The following is a 20512-nucleotide window of genomic DNA, read 5'->3' as shown; positions in this document are numbered from 1 at the left end:
CCCAGCAGCGCAAAAGACAAGTCGAGCGGATCCTTCGAGGCCCCCGGGTCGGCCGTGGGCTCTCAGGGCGTGCGTCCGGGCCACTGCCGCTCCTGCCTGACCAAACTGAGCGGCTACTCGGGTCTGTACACGGTGCGCCCCCCGCAGGCCCGCTGCGACGCCTGCGCCCACCTGGGCAACCTGTACGACATCCGCGAGGACCACCTGAACTACTCCAACGCTCCTGATATGTTTGCCCACTACCTGCCCCAGAGCCAGCTGGGGATGGTGGGCGAGGGCGACGACCTGGTCAGCCACTTTGAGCCGGCGGCGGCGCCCTGCTCGCCGTCCGCCTTGACGGCCGCCTCCTCGCCCGTGGCGCAGCATTTGCAGCTGAGTCGCCAGCACTCGTACGAGAACGTGCTTCCGGACGGCGCGGCTCAATTGCGGGGGCTGAGCCTGCCCGACCGGGACCGGGAGATGACCCTGGACGAGGGCGCCTACGCCAACGTGCTTACCATGCGCTCCGACCGCCCCTTCAGCGGCCGCAGTCCGTCCTCGCCGTCTCCCTCGCACCACCGCGGCTCGGACGTGCCCCTGCCCCTGCCCCGTCGTTCCAAGAGCCTCTTCCCTGACCGGCCCTCGCAGAACCCCTTCCTCCAGTCGGGCACGGCGCAGCGAGAGTCGGCCGGCCACGCGCACGCCGCCGGCCAGACGGCCGGCCGAGCGCTCTACAAGCAGCAGCGCCCGCCGCTCTCGCTCACTCTGGGCAACCACGGCGGCCACCACATCAATCACCACATGGACCCTCAGATGTTTTACCCCCAACAAGAGCCCCCAGTGGTGGCCTACATGGTGCCGCCCGCCGCCGCTCAGCCCATGAGCTACGTGACGGCGCCGCGAGCTTCCAGTGCCGGCGGCAACCGGCCCCGCCTGTACCGACGCATGCCCAGTATTGAGTCTGACGTGTGAGACTCGCCGCTTCCTGTAACTCACACACACACACACACACACACACACAGGATTTCTGGAACATTGCCCCCCCCCCTGCCCTCCTCACCAGCCTTCCAAGGGGACAAACCAACCCTCCAGCACTCCCACAGTAATTGAACCTACTCAGTTGGGGGCTGCTGTGTGTTCCAGGGTCTCGCCGCCCCAACACACGCACACACACACACACACACACACTGGGAAAGACTGTTTGATAATGTTGATGTCAGCCAATTGAACATTCCAAACCAAATCAATAATTTTATGGGTGAAAAAAAAAAATGCTCTCAGGATGAGGCGTGGGTCCGAGAGGACTCGAGATGGACACACATACACACACACACAAATATATATATATATATATATATATAGCATTTAGCGTTCTAGCTTCCTCTCTTAGCTCTTAGCCTTCAGGTCACACACTTGCATGCTTCCTTGACAACCCTGCGTGACACACACACACACACACACACGTATGCAGGGTCATATATGGGCACACACGCGCAAGTGCACACTGAGTGTGTGTGTGGGGGTGTGTGTATGTGTGTGTGGGTGTTGTTGCGGTGAGCTAGCCTAGCCTTTGTGCACTTTGTACATTTTCTAACCTGCCACCAAACACAAACCAAAAACAAATACTTTTTGATACTCACACAGTTGGCAGTTGTTGTTGTTTTTTTCTTGTCTTTTTGGCTGTGGCGGCAAGTATAAGCTCACCAGTAGAGTATTAGAATACATATTCCTTTTTCGCGGCTTCATTCGTACACGTGCGTGCAAGTGTGCCTCGGCCTGGTAGTGCTATAAGATTAGCCGTGGTTTCAAAAGTTGCTGTTTTGCCAAATCTTTTTTTTTTTTTACTTTAGTCTCTACGGAAGGTCCCGGAAGATGAACCCACACATACATCTGAGAGAAAAATATAGAAATAAATAACACTGTGTCAGAGACCAGCATCACGTGAGTGGTTCACACACACACACACACACACACACCACACACAAGCTGTGTCCCAATTGGGGGTCTAACTGTCTGAACTACATTGTCCAATGAGGTCATGTAAAATCAAATCAAAAAACAAGTAGAGAGAATGAAAACAATAACATGTACTTTCTGCCTTCAAATGTGTCCTTGAGAGGCTGCCATTGACTTCATATCTCCACAAATGCTGGTCACCAGAACCATGGTGAACATCTACGGAGTTTCAACCTCAGCTATTAATAATCCAGCTTGTTATGATGTCAGCATCCTGCAACTGCAGCCTGTGAAGGATGTATTTCAAGGTGTCTGTGATTTGGGAAAGGAACGTTTGAGTGGTGTTATGATGTCAGCACCTTCAAATATGTCCTTCAGAGATTGCAGTTGAACTCGGCCAGCCCGCTCGTGGTGTCATGGGTCTTCAAATGTGCTCACCTAAAGATGGATTTGAAGGAGCCTTTAATCTGCCGTGAGATGTGTATGCTGTTATGATGTCATTGGCCTTCAAATGCAGCATTATTGCTTTGAAAATGGGGTGTACCAAAGGTGATTTGGGACAACGCCTTTGTCATGGGCCTTCACATTTGGATGGTTTGGAGATACTTTGTTTGATTTGAGACAGCCTTTGCGTTGTGTCATCGACACTCAAATGCAACTTGCGATTTGGACAACGTTCACGTGGCATTACGAGGTCATAGGCCTTGGAATGCAGATTATGAGGGACGCATATCAAGTAGCTTGTGATTTGGCTCCACCTTTTTGTGTGGACGTCAACCTTCAAATGCAGCTTTGGAAGGCTGCATTTGAAGAAATCGTAGATTAGGGGCAACCTTCATTTTGGGTAACCTTCTCATGGCATCCTCTGCCTTCAAATGTGTCCTCCACAAATGTTGCCCCTCAATAGGGACACAGCCACGCCACTAGAACTGCTGACAATAGATTCATTCAACCTGAATGAGGACTTACTTTTTGAGGGTGGAAAAAGGAAGCTTTGGATGTCAAAAGCATATCTATTTTCCCGATTTCAACCCCCCACACACATACAAACACACACCGTTGTGCACAATCTCATGTCGTGGCCGCACACACTCAAAATGGCCTCGAGTGAGTAATATGCACAATATCAGGTTGCAATATTCTTACGTTTATGTACAGATCTTTTTTTTTTTTATTGATGGGGATGGTGCGGATGCTTCATTTCAATGACAACTTTCTATTCTTACGACGATAAACTGGCATGTTTTCGATTCTCATGTGAGCGTTTTTGTATTTTTTATTTTTTTTCCTTGCTGCGATGTCAGTGGTAGTTGGGGAATCGATGAGGAGTGCGCGGTTCCGAGCCCGCCCACTCGCTCGCTTCTCTTTCACTACAAGTCTGTGCTGTTTCACCTCCGTGTGTTTGTGTTTGCGCGTGCGCGGTGTACACTAAGCAGGCATTTATATAAGACAATGGATGAAGTTTGTGTGTGTATGCGTGTGTGCGCATACTTTCCTCTTCCGTTCTTCCCTTCATCCCACTCGTAACATTTGACCCACTCATGTAACACAACACACACACACACCGTGCGCTTTGTGTGCGTGTGCGTTGTACCATCACTTGAGAATTTTCACACTTTTTTTCCAACTTGCATGACTGTGCTTGTGTTTCTGGTGGTTTCTTTTTTTCTTTTTTTGGGTAATCATTTATTTTTGGACCAGAGCGCGCGCACACACCGACACACACACGCGCGCACACACATTCTATGCTGATGTCGTGTGTGCGTGTGTTTGTGTGCTGTTACTCTCACTTGTGTCTAAGTTCAGGGGTTTCTAAGCTACTGCTTGTGTTGTACATAAGACTTGTCACTCGGTACCGCTGTACAATGTGTAAATAAGTAAAGGTTACATTTTTCTTCGTCTTGGTCTCTTTCATTGGTTGTCAGCTCCACGGCGGCACGCAACTTTGTCCTCCGTCGGAAGAGCAAAAGCCAACCGGAAGTCAACTTGGAACGACGCCGGAAGCCATGCGGGTGGCGGACGAGGCATCTCGAAAAGGAAACACCAGGAGCTAAAGTAGGACGCGTGAAGGGAACCCCGCCGTGGAGTATAATTAGAAGAAGAAGAAAAAGATAGAAAAAAAGACAAACGGGAGCCAAAGTCTGCATCCATAACGAGGAGAGACACTTTTAGGAAACCTTGAAAGAAAAGTTTAGCAGACATCTTGGGAACTAAGACGTGACGAAGAAGCGCGGCTGAAAATAACCTGGAAGCAACACCTGGGAAAACAAGTACTGTACATCTAGGGTGACTCAGAGGAATATTTTGGGGAATCTGCCTTACCACTTTTTAGCGTACTGGCCTTGCAAAACACGCGCGCGCTCACTGACATCACGAGTTGGTGTGTGTGTGTGTGTGTTTTTATAGTCATTTTGGATGTTATTCTCTAGGTTGAAGTGAGTCACAAATACATGAGAGAGAGAGAGTCTAACTTGCTCAACATCTGCATGTGTGTGTATGCATGAATTGTGTGTATGCGTGCACGTGTCTCCATTTGTGGACAGTAGGAGGTGAAATGCGTGCTGACGCGCTCTCCATCTGCTGCAATTACACAAGAAGGTGTAACACATGCACACGATGAAGACCATACATGAGGAGCATTGACTTCCTGGATGATGGTGGTGGTCGGTGAGGGCAACTTTGGCAGGGCAGCTGCAGGCTGCTGGCACGTCTCCACCGTGCAAACATGCTCATTAAGAAGCAGCCGGCCTACACACTTATCACACGCGTGTGTGTCTGTGTGTGTTGCCATGGAGGAGGGAGGGAGCGCAGCGTGTCAGCCTACACGCCAAACAAAGCCATGAAAATGTATAAGCGCCAACGCCAACTCACTCTCGCGCACACACATACGTGCACATAGACTAGAGAGGAGGAGGAGTGGCGTGAAGAGGAAGAAAAGTGATCTATTTTTATGCAACCATTCTTAGGACTCCGGCACTCAGTATATCGAATGAGCGTGTATTTATCAAATGTGTGTATTCATTTGTGTGCGTTTACCAAATGATCGAGTGTTTGCGCATGCATGTGCGTCATCGATGTCAAATGTGGCCATTCATATGAGACGCATCTTGCGCGTCCGTATGAAATGTGTGTGCGCGTGCCCATGCATGTGTGTGCTCATCAAAAGGATGCGCGCGCATGTGTACGTGCTAATCAGGTTTGGATCGGCTGGTTTTTGGCGTGAAATCCGATCGATACGCACTCACTTGAATCCAAGCTCATGCAAAGGTCTCGCCTCGAACGAGTGCGGCTTCCGTCGCGATGCTCCGCTACGTGTCACGTGCGCTCGCTCTCTTTGCTTCTGTTTGACTTTTTTTTTTTCTTCTTCTTTTTTTCTGTGCTCACAAATTGATGAATCGCTCCTGTTTGACTCGCAGTGATGGAACGCGCCGCCGGCGAATCGACCTGCAGGGTAACAAAATCTCGATGAAAAATGAGCCGCCTGCACGCAAACAAACCAAAACGGCGGAGCGCACCTTTTTGACTTGACACTTCCTCTCCACTCTGAATTCCACGTGGCCAGCAAGATTGCACCTTGCCACCAAAATGACTTACTGGCTGCGTTATTGAGTCATATTTGTTCCGTTGAATTTCACAACACCTCGTTTATGATTTCCAAGCATTTCCAACAATCTTCACTCTGGTTATTGAGATATTCTTTATTTCTTCACATATCCATGATTAAACTTTCATATCCATGACGTTTTAACAGCATGAAGAAAAGGGTCCCCAAGAGAAGCTAAATATAAACGTATCTACACGGGGCCCAGACAGACACACAAACACACACACACTCATACACACTCTCAACCCAGCTAACTATGTAAATATGGATTTAATTCTAAGTTTGTAAAAGATGGCTAAAAAGATGTTTTTATCTGCTTGGCAAGCTAGGAAAAAGCTTTTCCCGTCCAGATCGAACACAAGACGTTTGATGGACGGACGCTCGCTCGCTCGGGCGGCCTCCCCGCCAGCGAGTATCGTAAATCTGCGGCGCGACGTCACACCTGATGGATCGGTCACCGCTGCGGCTTGCCGCGGAATGTGAATCATCTTCCCGCGTGGGGAAGAGGGGGAGGCGGGGGGGGGTCGATAGACTCGTGACGTGCGGGCCAAGACTCAAGAGACGTAAGAATGTGCGGGGTAGCGTTAGGGTTGGGCAAAAAAAAAAAAAAAAAAAAAACGTGGCCGATGACTAATTAGGTCTCGGTTTGTGCTCATGACGTCATTGGTAGGTAGCTAACCCCAGTGTTGGTGGTGGATCGGACACGCTTTCAAAAAAAATGAGAAAGCCGGAAGGAGACGGATTCCTTCTTTGTCAGCACTTTACTTTGTTTATGTGTGTGATACAAAAAAAAAAAACTTGACACCGTGAGTTCGATTCCCGCATATGAACGTGTGTTTGACAGGCACACACACAAAAAATGGACACTTCCGCATTCCCCGTTACCTGACCCAACTAACCAATCAGGAGCTAGCAGTTTATGCAGACGCAAGTGAATGAGTAAACGTAACTAATGTGACATAAATGTAGGTATAGATTTGAACCAATCAACTTCATTTTCATACATTTCTAAACTTTACATGAGTAAGACGTTTCCGTATGCTGGAGGCTGTAAAGCGTCGGCATTTTATTTCGACTTCATCGATCGTCCGTCTCGCGGCGATTTGCTTAGTGGGATGGACGTGTGTTTGTCTCGAAGACAGAAAAAAAAAAAACACCGTCGGTCAAGACGACTTTTTCTCAGCCTTGTAATCACCGCTAGTGTTGCGCTGGCAAGAATGAAGCGCAGCGTAAATCTCCCCGGGAGCTTCTCGTAGATCAGCGGCCCGAATCAAAACGTCGGCGGTGATGGACCAACTGTCGTACGGACGTGAATAACAACCTGCCACTCCATCCAAGTGAGTTCACCATCACAAATTGTTTTGGACGTTTGCGATAAAGCTGTGGCGGGTTCTCCAAGATATCCTCGGTGACTGAAAGCGGAAATTATTTGGGATCTTTTCGAATTGTCTTTAAATCTTTACAAACTTTGATGTTTAGCAACCTGCATATTACGGCGTCTTACTTTCTGGACCTGGATTTCCCACATCTGGATGTTTATTAAAAAAAAAAAAAAAAAAAGTCTTTAGTTTATTGAAGCGTCTTTGTTGAAGGCGCTAGATTGTCTTTGATTTCTGTGCCACGTTCAGCGGAAATTGCGAGAGGCACATTTTGCCTTCTCAAAAAAAGATTGTCTATCGGTTGTCTCTCTTTGAATGTCTTTTCGCTGCCCAGGTTTAATAGTTAACGCGCTTGTTCTTTGCACGCCGCCGCCGTTTGTCGCTGCACGGCGACAGGTCGCAAAGTGCGCCGGGATCTTCTGCGCTGTTGAAAAAAATTTGTGTGTGTTGTGCGTGCGTGTCTGTCTGTGTGTGGGGGGGAGGACAGCTGTAAAAAGGGCGAGCATGTTGGGAGTCCATTTGTGCTCCTCGGCTCCCCTGAGACTTTCCGGCAGACAAAACTGCTCATTGGACGCGACAAGTCCTCCAGACGAGCGGCCGGCCGAATGACGCCTCATCAACTATTGAAGCAAAAACCGCTCGTGCGTGTGTGTGTGTGTGTGTGTGTGTGTGTGTGTAGGTAGAGAGAGAGAGAGAGAGAGAGAGAGAGAGAGAGAGAGAGAGAGAAAGAGAAAAAGAAAGAAAGATAAATAGATAGATAGATAGATAGATAGATAGATAGATAGATAGATAGATAGATAGATAGATAGATAGATAGATAGATAGATAGATAGATAGATAGATAGATAGATAGATAGATAGATAGATAGATAGATACCAGTGACGTGCTATGAGGTTCATGACTGGGGACGCACTGATGTCACTGACCCGCCCTCACCCCCACTTTCTGATTGGCTGTTTGATCTGTGACGTCACACGGACACTCCATTAGGTACACCGCCATTTTCAACCGCTCGTTAATTGCACCTGCGTGAAAAGTTTTAGCTCCTGCAGAACATGAAAATGACCAAAATCTTTTCACGCAGGTGCGTTTAACGAGGGTAGCTTGGAAAACGTATTGGAACGCGGCCCCGAGGACTAGAGCTTGACACCGGTGACCTTTGACCATGATATTTCCCTAATAAAGTGGCCTGTTATTAGGTACACTTGAAAATGGCGGTGTACCTAATGGAGTGTCCGTGTCATTCCCTCGTTAAGCGCACCTGCGTGAAAAGTTTTAGCTCCTGCAGAACGTGAAAGTGACCAAAATCTTTTCACACAGGTGCATTTAACGAGGGTAATTTGGAAAACATATTGGAACGCGGCCCAGAGGACTAGAGCTTGACACCGGTGACCTTTGACCATGATATTTCCCTAATAAAGTGGCCTGTTATTAGGTACATTTGAAAATGGCGGTGTACCTAATGGAGTGTCCGTGTCATTCCCTCGTTAAGCGCACCTGCGTGAAAAGTTTTAGCTCCTGCGGGACGTGAAAGGGGCTAAAACTTTTCACGCAGGTGCGCTTAACGAGGGGAATCTTGGAAAACGTTGGAACGCGGCCCCGAGGACTAGAGCTTGCCACCTGTGACCTTTGACCATGATATTTCTCTAATAAAGTGGCCTGTTATTAGGTGCACTTGAAAATGGCGGTGTACCTAATGGAGTGTCCGTGTCATTCCCTCGTTAAGCGCACCTGCGTGAAAAGTTTTAGCTCCTGCGGAACGTGAAAGGGGCTAAAACTTTTCACGCAGGTGCGCTTAACGAGGGGAATCTTGGGAAACATGTTGGAACGCGGCCCCGAGGACTAGAGCTTGACACCTGTGACCTTTGACCATGATATTTCCCTAATAAAGTGGCCTGTTATTGGTGCACTTGAAAATGGCGGTGTACCTAATGGAGTGTCCGTGTCATTCCCTCGTTAAGCGCACCTGCGTGAAAAGTTTTAGCTCCTGCGGAACGTGAAAGGGGCTAAAACTTTTCACGCAGGTGCGCTTAACGAGGGGAATCTTGGAAAACATGTTGGAACGCGGCCCGAGGACTAGAGCTTGCCACCTGTGACCTTTGACCATGATATTTCCCTAATAAAGTGGCCTGTTATTAGGTGCACTTGAAAATGGCGGTGTACCTAATGGAGTGTCCGTGTCATTCCCTCGTTAAGCGCACCTGCGTGAAAAGTTTTAGCTCCTGCGGAACGTGAATGGAGCTAAAACTTTTCACGCAGGTGCGTTTAACGAGGGTAACCTGCAAAACATATTGGAACGCGGCCCCTCGAGGACTGGAGGTCGACACCCCTGATTTACGTGAAAAGTGCCACACCCGCCCTCACCCCCACTTTCTGATTGGCTGTTTGATCTGTGACGTCACACGGACACGCCATCAGGTACGCCGCCATTTTCAAGTGTACCTAATAACAGGCCATTTCATTAGGGAAAAATCATGGCCAAAGCTGAACTGAAAGTGAAACGTGCCACACCCGCCCTCACCCCCACCTCCTGATTGGCTGATTGATCTGTGACGTCACACGGACACTCCATTCGGTACACCACCATTTTCAGGTGCACCTAATAACTTTATGCATTTTTTGTACGTGTCAAGAATGTGTATTTGACTACTTGCTCTTTATTTTGGGGGACACCAACACATATTACACAACGTAAAACACATATACATATTGTCATATAAAGCAGTTAACCAAATGTCAGATTTTGGTTTTCATGCCCAAAGAAATAAAAACAAGGAATAAAACACCAGACAAGTTTTAACAGGTTTTAATGTTTATTAAAATAATAATAATAATAATAAAAGTACATTTCAAACCAGCAATCCAATGTGAAATTGCAGTAGATATATTGGATAACAATATTTAGGCGTATATATGCATTCACGTTATTTGAAGTGTTCTGAAATCAAGATGACCCAAAGAGAAGCATCATCTCCCCGTTGTTGCATAACGGAGCATCCCTTCATGCAATAAAGTTAGCCGTTAGCTTGGAGAAAACGTGCATAAAAGAAGTGATGTTTCAGTGCGTGGTTCTTTCTTTCCTTGGCAAATCGTCAGTCGACATTCTGGCTTCCATAGTTGACGCCAGGAGGGAGACGACGTAACACGTTCCCTGATGATGCACGGGGGGAAGGAAGGAAGGCACTTCACCCATTGACTCGTTCGTGAACGGGAAGTGACGTCATTTTCTTCTTCGTTTTGTTTTACGGCAAGGTGCCACCAGCTTCCATGCACATTACCGACGCCTACTGGTTAAAGTCATATGAACTGAAAAAAATATATAGCCTCTATACCGCGATAGATAGATAGATAGATAGATAGATAGATAGATAGATAGATAGATAGATAGATAGATAGATAGATAGATAGATAGATAGATAGATAAAAAGCAACGCGTCACCACATTATACATCTCCTGGCCAAATTTATCCAAGCCGGAGGAGGAGGAAATGGGTGAAGGCAGGAGGAGGTGACACCTGTTTAATGTGTGTGCGCGTGTATTTGTGTGAGTGAGGGGGTGTCGTGATGCAAATCGTCCTGCTCGTGCCGTCCACAGGAGGGCGCCAGAAGACAAGGTCACATCCACAAAAGTCTCTCTTGAGCGCAGGTTCCCTCCCCTCCTCTTCCACAGAATGGAATCAAAAGTGAACAGCAGCCACAAACAACGTAAAGCACTTTTGTTTATTTATTAAATGCAAATTATGACCAGCATAAGCGTATAAAGAGGAGCATTTACAGCCTCTCATAATGGACATTAATATCATTTTGAAATACTGCAGTAAGCGTTGAGCCAGGTCTCACGTCATCGGTCCCACTGGCAGACGTCCATGTTAGCGCGAGGGCCTAACACGGCGCGCTTGCGTCTGCTTGTTTGAGCTCAGGGTAGAAAAATAAAGACCAACTTTTAAAATATGGCACAAAAGCTGTGGGGAGTAAGGCGCCGCTTGTCTTCTTCATATTCTCCTTCAAAGACAAAAAGCAGGAGTCGCTTCACACAATCTTCAGGTTCTTCATAGATGACTCCAGAGTCTGAATACAAGCAACCAAAATTAGTCAGACACCATACGTCATCAGGGAATTTGAAATAATTCACACTGCGGAACGGAAGCGGCTTCCGTAACGATACACATAAGTCGCTCCGGAGTATAAGTCGCACCCCGGGCCAAACCATGAAAAAAAAAACTGACTTATAGTCCGGAAAATACGGTACATATCTATGACATACAGACCTCACGTTTCATCGAACGAAATAAATAACACAATTTAAATCGCACTTAGAAGTAGATGGAGTAGTAGTAGTAGAAGAGCCAAAGATGCATCCGTTCCGCAGTTGGAGCAAACTGCCCGTTGGTGTGTGTGTGTGTGTGTCACCTTGACATCCCAGATGCACAAGCCTCCATCCATGCCAGTGGTGCAGAACTTGGCGCACTGCTTGCGTCCTCCTTGCAGCACTGAGATATGACTAAAAGAGCAAAAGATGAAATAAAATGCAGCGGCGACACGCCCACAGACAGCTGGCCCTTTTAGCTCCGCCCCAGAAGAATCACACATTGATGCAAACTTTTGTTTTGCTCGCACACACCTGATGCTGTTCTTGTGCAGCGTGCTCAGGTCTTTGTCGGTGCTCGGGGTCTCCGAGGCACGACGGTCCAGATTCTGGAAGCGCTCCCTGGCGCTGATCCCCTTTTGGGCCGCCTGCTTGGGGACGTCCAGTTTGCCTCCGAACGCCAGGCCTCCCTTGGCGGCGTCCAGCACAAAGAGCATGGGGCAGCAGTCGTGGCCCTGGAAGGGGGCCGCGAAAAGAACGTTATTCTCGGCGGCGCTGCTACCACGTCACGCTTGAAACCGTGGCGACGCAAAGGGTGGCCCGCAACGCTCGGCGCGTACTCACGGCGGCGACTAAGCTGCTCTCGGTGATGAAGGTAACGCACAGAAGAGGGAGCGTGTCGGACCTCAGGCTGCTCACGCTGTGGAATTTGAAAATGTTCAATCGGTTAGCATAGGATTGCATCACTTACTGAATCGAAAACAAAGGGAAATATTTCTAAAAAAGGATTTAGGCAATTATGAAGTAAAACACATCAAACTTGACTGTCTGTAAGATGGAGAATTCAAGCCCAAAAATTAAACTTGAAAATGTGGGCCATTGTTAAACGAGGTTGCAAAAGTACATCATGAAATCTTACGTGCTGCTCTTGCCGCCCTCTGCGACCGACACGGTGGAGTCGTGCGATGTCCAGGCCAGGCGGTTGCCCGAGTCGGAGAAGCAGACGCTGTGTACCCAGCCGCCGCCTGCCGCCCCTGCGCCGGGACCGTCGGCTGCGGAGCCCCCGGACTCAAACAGCATCTCGCCGAAGGGCATCTTGCTGCCCCAGGGCGTGGGGCTCGGCTTCTCCTCCACCTCCTTGATGTAGGCCGAGAACACCCTGCCGGCAGACAATTTGTGCCGCAAAAGTAAAATAACCTCAGTTGTAAAATAGCCTCCTTTGTTGCGCCATGGTATTACACTCCAATCCTGCGGGTGGCAGTACTACAAACAACTGCCAGAAACAAGGTGTGCGTGTGTGTATTTAGTATTTATTTTTGTATATTTATTTATCATTTATTTATTTGTGCCTCAAAGATGACATTGTTAAATAGCCTCAATGGTTGCGCCATGTATATATTTTTTTGTATATGTATTGATTTTTGTATATTTATTTATTTAGTATATTTATAATTTATTGATGTATTCATTTCTTCTTTATTTATTCATTCCTGAATTTGTTTTCCTGAACTTGACAGCAACCAGGTGGACATGTTTTCGCTGGATGAGGTATTTCATGTAGTTATTTTCATTTCAATTAAATTGAGTTGTGCCAAAACTTGACCGGCCCATTCTTTGGTTTAGCGCACACCCACCGAGGTTAGCTAGCGTTTGCTACCTGCACTTGAAGTCACACGATCCGGCGGCCAGCAGCACGTTGTTGGGGTGCCAGTCCAGACTGAGGATGGTGGAGCGGATGGGTTTCTTGATGTGCTTGCACACCCACCTGCAGGGACCATGACATCATCAGATAGACCGGACTTACCCAATGACGCCTCATTGAGCTGCTTGGCTCCTCGGTTCCACTCAAGGTTCTGACATAGGTTCTTGTTCCCAGAAGTTTGCAGAGAGAAGTTGAATTGACTACGCCTAGTCCAGAGAGCAGGGGCTAGTCCCCAAATAATTGCCGTCCCCAGAGAAGGGTGGGTGCGTGCGCGTGCTAGCTCACCAGTCGTTCTCCTGCTCAAAGTAACAGATGGAGATTAGTCGCGAGCCGCTTCCCACGGCAAACTTGTTCTCGCGCGGCGACCACTTGACGCAGCGCGCCGCCCGGTTGATGCGCAGGATGACCAGGGTGGGCTTCCAGGCACCCTCCTTCAGAGTCCACACGTACGCGTTGCGGTCGGCGCCGCATGTCACGATGCGGTTGCTGTCGGGCGCCCAGTCCACACCTGCCGAGATCCGAGTGAAGATACGGCCAAAATGTTTTGGAGGATTATGAGCGAGCAGCGCGTGGCCGCGTCTCACCTGTCACTTGGCCGTTGTGCTCTTTGAGCTCGTGAATCTTGCTCCACTTGGTCCCGTCCTTCTTGTAGATGTGGACCTCGTGGTTGTTGGGGCAGATGGCCAGTTCTGGGGAAAACTTTGCTTCAGTCCAGCTCAGCCGTTCACTTGAGGACGGAGCGGGGAAACTTACGGGTTCCGTCTTTGTTCCAGGCGTGGCAGCTAATTGGTTCCAGCAGGAAGCTATGGAAGGCCATGGCCAATCACAGAACAACACTCAATGCCAAGCAGGAAGTGCCACGTGAGGAATCTGCGGACACACACACAAAGGGAAAATACAACCTCATTCACTAACAACTAATATCATATGCTTTTTTTGTTTTTTTTTGGGAAACAAAATACTGCGTTTTGCTCTTAATATCATATAAAAAATAAAAAAAACGATTACAACACTACAAAAAACCCTAAAACTCTACAGCATACAACAATCTTCCTTTAATTTGACTTCACTGCAATGTTTTCCCTTGGAAAAAAACAAACAAGCATGACTTAAACATGAATAAATAAATGAGTTTGAGCAGAGAAGAGAAATCAGGAAGTTGCGCAAGTAGGACGCTGGTGAGCAATCGCAACCAGAAGAAAAGGGAACTTTGAAGAGAGGAAGTGTCTCGAAACAATGTCCGTTTTCGTTTTGGGGAAAAGCTCAAATAGAAACACATGTTCCAATACTCCGGTGGCTTCGCACAAAAGGCGTGAAACGGAAGATGGACGTTTGAACTCCGTCTTTTCATCTGAAAGCCAAACGTCTCCAGTAAAGTAGAATAAACAAAAGGAGACGAGCATGCCGCTCCGGTTCTTTTGGGGGGCGCACTGTCGACGTCCCGTGCAAAGACAGAAGATTTCATTTCTTCTTTTGTAAGCCTTTTTAAGGCTCTTTGAAAATGGCTTGTCTGACTCTCTTTTGATCATCCTAAACAACCAAGGCCATTTGGCCTTTATGTTGACTTACTTTGATGGATTTCACATTCAGGCGCCCACAAAATAGAACCCAACTCATTTCAACCCCATTTTTCTTTTTGGGATGTGACACGCTGTATAACCTGTGTGCATTGTCAAAATGGTCTTCAGGATGGGCGTGTGAAATGTACGCAAATCTTGTCATTCTCAAAGATTTTTTTATTCGGAGCAAGTTTGTTAGTTTGAACACTTTAAAAAAATGTTTCAACATTCCTTTATTATCTACAAACAAATAAGCTTTACTTTCAGTTAGTTTACAGTTTCTAAAGTTTTAATTCTCTGAACAAAAACGTTTGTTTCTTCTTTTCAACTTTAGTTTTGATCATTTTTCTAGCTTTTGTTTGACTTAAATGACTTTGCTGGGGTCTAACCAACCAGGAAAGTCTACGATTTATGTGGTCAACAATCTAAATAAATCAAAAGTGGCCGCGAATATGCGGTGGGGGGTCCACTGCATAACTTTCGTTCGACAGACAAGGACTTTCATTTCACCTAACATCTGGGTTATCCGTCAGTTTTACATCCTTTCCTTCTCAGAGCTTTTCACAAAAGTAAAGACGCAAAACTAAAAAGTCCGGTCCCGTTAACCCCAAACAGGAAGTGAGCAAGACGAGGCACAAAATTGCCACTTGTCTCCCATTTGCCTTTTGTAAAGTCACAGCCTTTTCGCCACTCACTCTCTCACTCACTCACTCTCTCACTCACCCGGAGGGCAGCAGAGGGTGTTGGCTGGGGGACTGCTTAGCTTTCGCGGACTCTGGCCAGTCAACACGAACGCCAACGACGACTGAACCTGGGATGCAAGAAAAAGGAAAAAAAAGAAAAAAAAAGAAGAGCCGGGGGAGGCAACAGGAAGTGAGAGCGAGAATGGAAACTATATCGGTGGGGCGGAGGACTTGACGAAACAGAACCAAAGTGAGGGGATCATTGGTTGCTGGGGTTTTTTTTTTTTTTTCCTTGCATAAAGTCTTTGCCCCTCCCCAAAGTCATTTTGTTTCCTCAGCGAGCGAGCGAGCCAAAATTATCCTTTTTTTTTGAAATTCTAAAATGGTCGTGGAATGCAGTCACTGTTTATCAGCATGAGAAATTCTAAATAAATTGTATGCTTTTTTTTTCCATTGCAAAATATTAGTAACATTTGGTGGTTTTCGTCATGTTTGCACTGGAAAGGACATTTTTATTCTTCCATAATAGAATGAAACTGCATTTTAAAAAAAGTGAGGGAAAAGTGTCAACAGTTGACAGGTCAATGTGTTTGATCAGCCGTAAAATATCAGACTGATGGTGAAAAGGGCGTTGACAACACTAGTCCTACCCACTCAGCACCCACAGGTTGAAATGTTTGCACGTTTAAATGGAATTTATCAAAGCGTTAGTGTCCAATGAAAACCACACGACTCTTAAAAGATTTGGGAATTTGTGCAAAAAGGGTGTTGCTGTCCAATCAAAGGCATACAACTCCCAACTTTGAATTCGCAACTACAATTGCTGTAAAGTGGAATATTGTGGAAACAGTGTGTGAATATTTTTCTTTTTGGTGTGATTAACACTGGCTCACGTGATCTTGTGCCTCTTCTGCTAAAGCTTGCACACCTTCCGCTTTCACTTCCTGTAAAATGAAAATTTGACAAGTGAGACCGAGCAAGCACATTTGCATAGCCGTGAGCAGAGGAAAAAAAAAAAGACAACAGCAGCCCAAGTATGGTGTAAATGCATCTGAACTTTATTTCAACTGGCTTGATACAGACAGCCTCCATCGTACTTGAGCTCGGAGCAACTAGTCGCCATGGCGACGCGAGTGAGAGAAAATGTCCGTCACCTCGACGCCACGCTGATATATTCGCGCGGAGGCTCTGCCGTGGTGATATTCAGTCTGACTTTTATTCATATCTTTTTGTGTGTGATAAAACTTAGCTTAGTGTTGAACTTTGGAAGAGGGTCGAGAACATAAAAGACACACGAGTCACACTTTTTAATAATACGGAACCTTCTCCCTTCCTTTCACAACTTCATTTAAAATCAAACGGCAGCAACTCAAGAAAAATCAACAGTGATGTCACACGTCAGTTCAGTGTGTGTGTGTGTGTGTGTGTGTGTGTATGTGTTACGGCCTGATCAGTGCTTCGGCGAACACTCGAAAAGGTGCGCATGTGTGTTACTGTCGGGCGAGTGTAGGCGAGGTCACGATGTCTCCATTTTGTTTTGCGTCCACAAAATGTCTTCACATGATGCGCAGACCCTGGATAGATGCTTCTAGACTCTGAGGAGGGGAAATAAAGAGATGGCAGTGAAAGCTCGTCATGCTGCGTGCTTGCACACAATGTCTACCTCGAAGTGGCTGACTTGTGCTCCCTCTAGTGGAAGTTCACGGAATGAAACATTCCAACTGAGCGCACAATGTTCAAAATATCACTAAAGAGGTCTTACAGTATTGTATTAGCACCCGACTGTTGGATTTGCGCGTTCAAAAGGTTACAGAGGGTCAACTGAGGTTCGTCCTGTGAAAGTTGTGGTGAATTTGGGCCCATTTTAAGCGTGGGCGGGTACCTTAAAGTCCCAGATGGTCATGGCGCCATCAATGCCGGTGGTGCAGAACTTGCGACAGTCCCTTTTGTCTCCCTCGTAGATTGACACTTGGCTGTGAAAACGCAAAGCATCGCCGCAATTTTAAAGGCGGACATATTTTGCACGAGTAACTTTTGAAGAAGAAACATTCCGGCGTCGTTGACCTACGTGATGCTGTTCTGGTGCAGCGTGTCCAGCGCGGTGTTGCGGTCCTCGGCGGTGGCCCTCTTGTCCATGTTGCGGAAGCGCTCCATGGCCGAGATGTTCCTCTGGATGCTCTGCTTGGGCAGGTCCAGCTTGGACACCAAGGTCAGCGCGCCACCGTCGTCGCAGCGGAACAGCACAGGGCAGCAGTCGTGGCCCTGAACGCACGCCATCGTGTGCTTGGACGGAGCAAAACAAAAATGGCCAAGCGCGCAGGAGCTTACGGCGGCCACCAGGCTGTTCTCGGACACGAAGCAGACGCTGAGGAGAGGCAAGAACTCCGTCTTCAGCTGCAAAGGACTGAAAACAACAAACGGGTGCATTTAGTCCCGGGTCTACAAAAAAACGTGGAGATGTTCACAGTTTGAGCCATTGTGGAAACTGGCTTTAGCCGTCCATTTGACAAATAATACAATCACATGCAAGTGAAAAAGTGCCGTCGGCGCCGCATACCTGGCCGTCTTGGAGCTGTCCACCACGGTGAGCGTGCTGTCATGGCTGACCCACGCCAGGCGGTTGCCCGAAGCCGAGAAGGACACCGAGTGGACCCAACCTCCTCCTCCTAAATGAGCACGACAGGTGCAAATGTTGTTTCGCAAACGCTCTCAAAAACAGACATCTGACGGGGGGGCGGGGCGAGACCTGCTCCTCCAAACTCTGCCAGGACGGCTCCAAAAGGCATCTTGCTGCCCCAAGGCGTCGGGCCCGGCTTTTCCTCCACCTCCTTAATGTAGGCCGAGAAGACCCTACACGTCGCAAAGACAAACGAGGTCACAGCGTTGCTGTTTCCCGCTTGAAGCTGCGAAAGCGACGACCATCTTTTGTTCCACTCGCGAGGCTGGATGGAGCCACGTCACCTGCACTTGAAGTCACACGATCCGGCGGCCAGCAGCACGTTGTTGGGGTGCCAGTCCAGGCTGAGGATGGTGGAGCGGATGGGCTTCTTGATGTGCTTGCTCACCCACCTGGAATTAAAAAAACAGCGGAAATGCCGTCGGGCTCAATTGTTGTCCAGTTTGGTCATTTGAACATTCGCAACGCGAGCCCGAGGACAGTTGTGGAGTCACTTTCGGTCGACAGCAGAGGGCGCTAGTGCCCAAAAGAAGATGGATGAAAATGAATGGATTCATCCATCCATTTTATTGATCATTGTTAAACGTTTAACAATATCTCCACAAAAAAAAAAATGAGGTCAATCAGGAGAGCACCTTCATCTAAAGGGCCACCAGAAGATTTTGGCTTGCTCACCAGTCGTTCTCTGACTCAAAGTAGCAGACAGAGATGAGGCGCGCGCCGCTGCCCACCGCAAACTTGTTCTCCAGCGGGGACCATTTCACAAAGGTGGCGGCCCTGTTGATCCTGAGGATGACGAGCGTGGGCTTCCACACGCCCTCCTTCTGCGACCACACGTAAGCGTTGCGGTCGGCGCCGCACGTCACGATGCGGTCGCTCTTCGGGGCCCAGTCGATGCCTGCGGAGAAATCGGTGTAGGAGCGAGAACGCAAGAAGCTCAAATGCGGCTCTATTGACGCTGATAGCTCAGATGGATGGCCAGCCTCTTGTCAACTATCTCAAAGGTCAAGTACCTGTAATGTGTCCGTTGTGCTCCTTCAGCTCATGTGTCTTAATCCACTGGTTGCTGCTCTTCTTATAAATATGAACTTCATGGTTGTTGGGGCTGATAGCAATCTCTGCATGGGGAAAAAAAAACAGCTCAAGGAGAGATCGAAGCAACCAACCAAACCTGTTTCCCCCCCTGCTGGAATGACACATCTTAAGTGTTGCATTCAAAGAGGGTGAGGGTGAGAAAAGGCCAAACTGACGTGTCCTGTCGCGGTTCCATGCGTGGCAGGTGATGGGCTCCAGCAGAAACTGATGAAGGGACATCTTCTCAGGGTGTGGTCCTTCAATTCGGGGCTATCACAAACACAAAGGCAGCGCAATCATTTGATGACAGCCACCACCAGCTTTTGAATTACCATCATCAAGTGAACTGAATGACGAGGACTTTGCCTCCCGTCGATAACCAACACGCCACGCTTGGCCAAAGTGGAAAATATGCTCACATGATTCTTTCTTTGATTACGCGGGACAAGAACGTTCAAAGAGACGTTGGACCGGTTAGCATCGCTGGCTGAACCGCACCGCTCACTCTCGACAACCCATTTTCGCCCAAAAGACAACAAAATAGACGCCCTCGTTTTCAAGAGTTCATACTGCGGCATATTTATGTGGTGGATTTAACATAAGTAGTACCCACGCGCTCTGAGATTCGAAAGGGTCGCTAGCTCTGAGATTCGAAAGGGTCGCTAGCTCAATCAGCTCGGTAGGCCTGACTCGTCTGAGCCCGACGACGGTGTTTCCTGTCGAGCAATGCCTACTCACCTCGTCTGATCCTCGGCTCTCGGTACTCAAGTTAGCCGGCAAGCTAAGCAGCTCTAGCGGCGATGGCGGGGAGGGGAGGGAAGAAAATCGACGACCAGCACCGGGGAGTCGGACGGGAATTCGCGGACTCTGGTCAGTCGACACGAATTCGTCCGGGAATGTTTGAGGGGAATATCAAGACGGACGACAACGACGTGCGCCCGGGAACATCCGGCGGCTGAGTGAGCGACAGCTAGCTTAGCCACATCACGCGAGTAGCCAGCCCCGCTACGGTCAAGTGAAGAAGGCGCGTGCACAACCGGCCAAGCGGGGAGACAGCGCCACTGGTGTATACGAAAGGAATTGCATATCGGAAGTTTAAAAAAAATAATAATAATAATCAAGGACTACAGTGAGAAGTTCATTTCATTTTAGTTTTACCAATAAATTTGAAAATAAAGCTAACCGGCCTCGGTATGACAATAGTTTTGTATTGTTCATTATACTTGATGTTTATTTTGGTTTTAGTTGTGTGTTTATATTCAGGGCAAGTTGCTTAGTTTTTATTAGTGTGTTTAGGATTTTGTTTTGTTCAGCTTTTCATGTTCATGTGGATCAATAAAATGACAAATAAAATAGTGTAGGATATCCCCCATTTTTCTTCAACAATTTTGTTTGTTTACTTTGCCTTGCTAATAACACATTAAAATGTACTCGAGATGCATTAAGACATATCATTAAAGACTTGTTTACTTCACAGTACTCATATTGAAGTCTCAACCTCATTTGCTGCTTCTTATTTATATGAATGATATGAAATTCTTTTTAAATAGGATCCTAATTAAGACTGCTTGTTGTTTTCGTCTCAGTTTCTG

The 20512-nt window shown here is 47.7% G+C and overlaps 3 protein-coding genes and 1 long non-coding RNA gene across 7 annotated transcripts in view; 2 read left to right on the top strand and 2 right to left on the bottom strand.

Moving 5' to 3' along the window:
- The window catches only part of grin2ab (glutamate receptor, ionotropic, N-methyl D-aspartate 2A, b), a 44222-nt gene extending 42191 nt beyond the window's left edge, over nucleotides 1-2031 (top strand). Inside the window, exon 20 of one of the 2 annotated variants that reach the window (XM_037253616.1) lies at nucleotides 9-2031. In XM_037253616.1, the coding sequence (XP_037109511.1) occupies nucleotides 9-951 (943 nt within the window). In that variant the 3' untranslated portion in view covers nucleotides 952-2031. Of the gene's footprint in view, nucleotides 1-5 lie in introns of both variants that reach the window. The other variant, XM_037253607.1, reaches the window with a different exon arrangement.
- A 180-nt stretch (nucleotides 2032-2211) lies between these two features.
- LOC119124141 lies at nucleotides 2212-3834 on the top strand. The gene is made up of 2 exons (XR_005098205.1): nucleotides 2212-2484; nucleotides 2726-3834. It is a non-coding gene; the product is annotated as an uncharacterized LOC119124141 (long non-coding RNA).
- Nucleotides 3835-10620: 6786 nt separating this feature from the next.
- On the bottom strand, nucleotides 10621-15355 carry LOC119124079 (actin-related protein 2/3 complex subunit 1B-B-like). 2 transcript variants are annotated; one of them, XM_037253745.1, is made up of 10 exons: nucleotides 15210-15355; nucleotides 13681-13797; nucleotides 13512-13616; nucleotides 13213-13435; nucleotides 12883-12990; nucleotides 12145-12384; nucleotides 11850-11925; nucleotides 11541-11740; nucleotides 11330-11420; nucleotides 10621-10987 (listed from the first exon to the last, which is right to left on the bottom strand). In XM_037253745.1, exons 2-10 carry the CDS (start codon nucleotides 13742-13744, stop codon nucleotides 10949-10951), a joined length of 1146 nt encoding a protein of 381 aa, XP_037109640.1. In that variant the 5' UTR covers nucleotides 13745-13797; nucleotides 15210-15355; the 3' UTR covers nucleotides 10621-10948. The 2 variants fall into 2 exon arrangements, with proteins under 2 accessions (XP_037109640.1, XP_037109650.1); XM_037253755.1 differs by having other exon boundaries at nucleotides 13681-13801; nucleotides 15211-15337.
- Nucleotides 15356-16204: 849 nt separating this feature from the next.
- On the bottom strand, nucleotides 16205-19964 carry LOC119124088 (actin-related protein 2/3 complex subunit 1A). Of its 2 annotated transcripts, none has more exons than XM_037253775.1 (11): nucleotides 19659-19964; nucleotides 19097-19190; nucleotides 18860-18964; nucleotides 18522-18744; nucleotides 18131-18238; nucleotides 17916-18019; nucleotides 17727-17835; nucleotides 17498-17573; nucleotides 17238-17431; nucleotides 17052-17142; nucleotides 16205-16764 (listed from the first exon to the last, which is right to left on the bottom strand). In XM_037253775.1, the coding sequence occupies exons 2-11, from the start codon at nucleotides 19158-19160 to the stop codon at nucleotides 16726-16728; spliced, it is 1113 nt and encodes a 370-aa protein (XP_037109670.1). In that variant the 5' UTR covers nucleotides 19161-19190; nucleotides 19659-19964; the 3' UTR covers nucleotides 16205-16725. The 2 variants fall into 2 exon arrangements, with proteins under 2 accessions (XP_037109670.1, XP_037109665.1); XM_037253770.1 differs by having other exon boundaries at nucleotides 19097-19192; nucleotides 19654-19936.
- Between the last annotated feature and the right edge of the window lie 548 nt (nucleotides 19965-20512).

Source organism: Syngnathus acus, chromosome 1 (assembly GCF_901709675.1).
Source record: "Syngnathus acus chromosome 1, fSynAcu1.2, whole genome shotgun sequence".
In the NCBI taxonomy this organism is placed as follows: domain Eukaryota; kingdom Metazoa; phylum Chordata; class Actinopteri; order Syngnathiformes; family Syngnathidae; genus Syngnathus; species Syngnathus acus.
Note: the sequence above shows the minus strand (reverse complement) of the source record. Positions and strands in the feature narration are given on the sequence as shown.

Bases quoted from the DNA above. Each gene is read 5' to 3' on its own strand.
- LOC119124079 (XM_037253745.1), bottom strand. From the start codon at position 13,744: ATGGCCTTCCATAGCTTCCTGCTGGAACCAATTAGCTGCCACGCCTGG. The intron at 13,617-13,680 runs GTAAGTTTCCCC...AGTTTTCCCCAG, and splicing joins CTGGAACAAAGACGGAACCC to AACTGGCCATCTGCCCCAAC. The intron at 11,926-12,144 runs GTAAGATTTCAT...CAAATTCCACAG, and splicing joins GAGGGCGGCAAGAGCAGCAC to CGTGAGCAGCCTGAGGTCCG.
- LOC119124088 (XM_037253775.1), bottom strand. From the start codon at position 19,160: ATGTCCCTTCATCAGTTTCTGCTGGAGCCCATCACCTGCCACGCATGG. The intron at 18,965-19,096 runs GTCAGTTTGGCC...TTCCCCATGCAG, and splicing joins ATGGAACCGCGACAGGACAC to AGATTGCTATCAGCCCCAAC. The intron at 17,836-17,915 runs GTCTCGCCCCGC...GTGCTCATTTAG, and splicing joins GGCAGAGTTTGGAGGAGCAG to GAGGAGGAGGTTGGGTCCAC.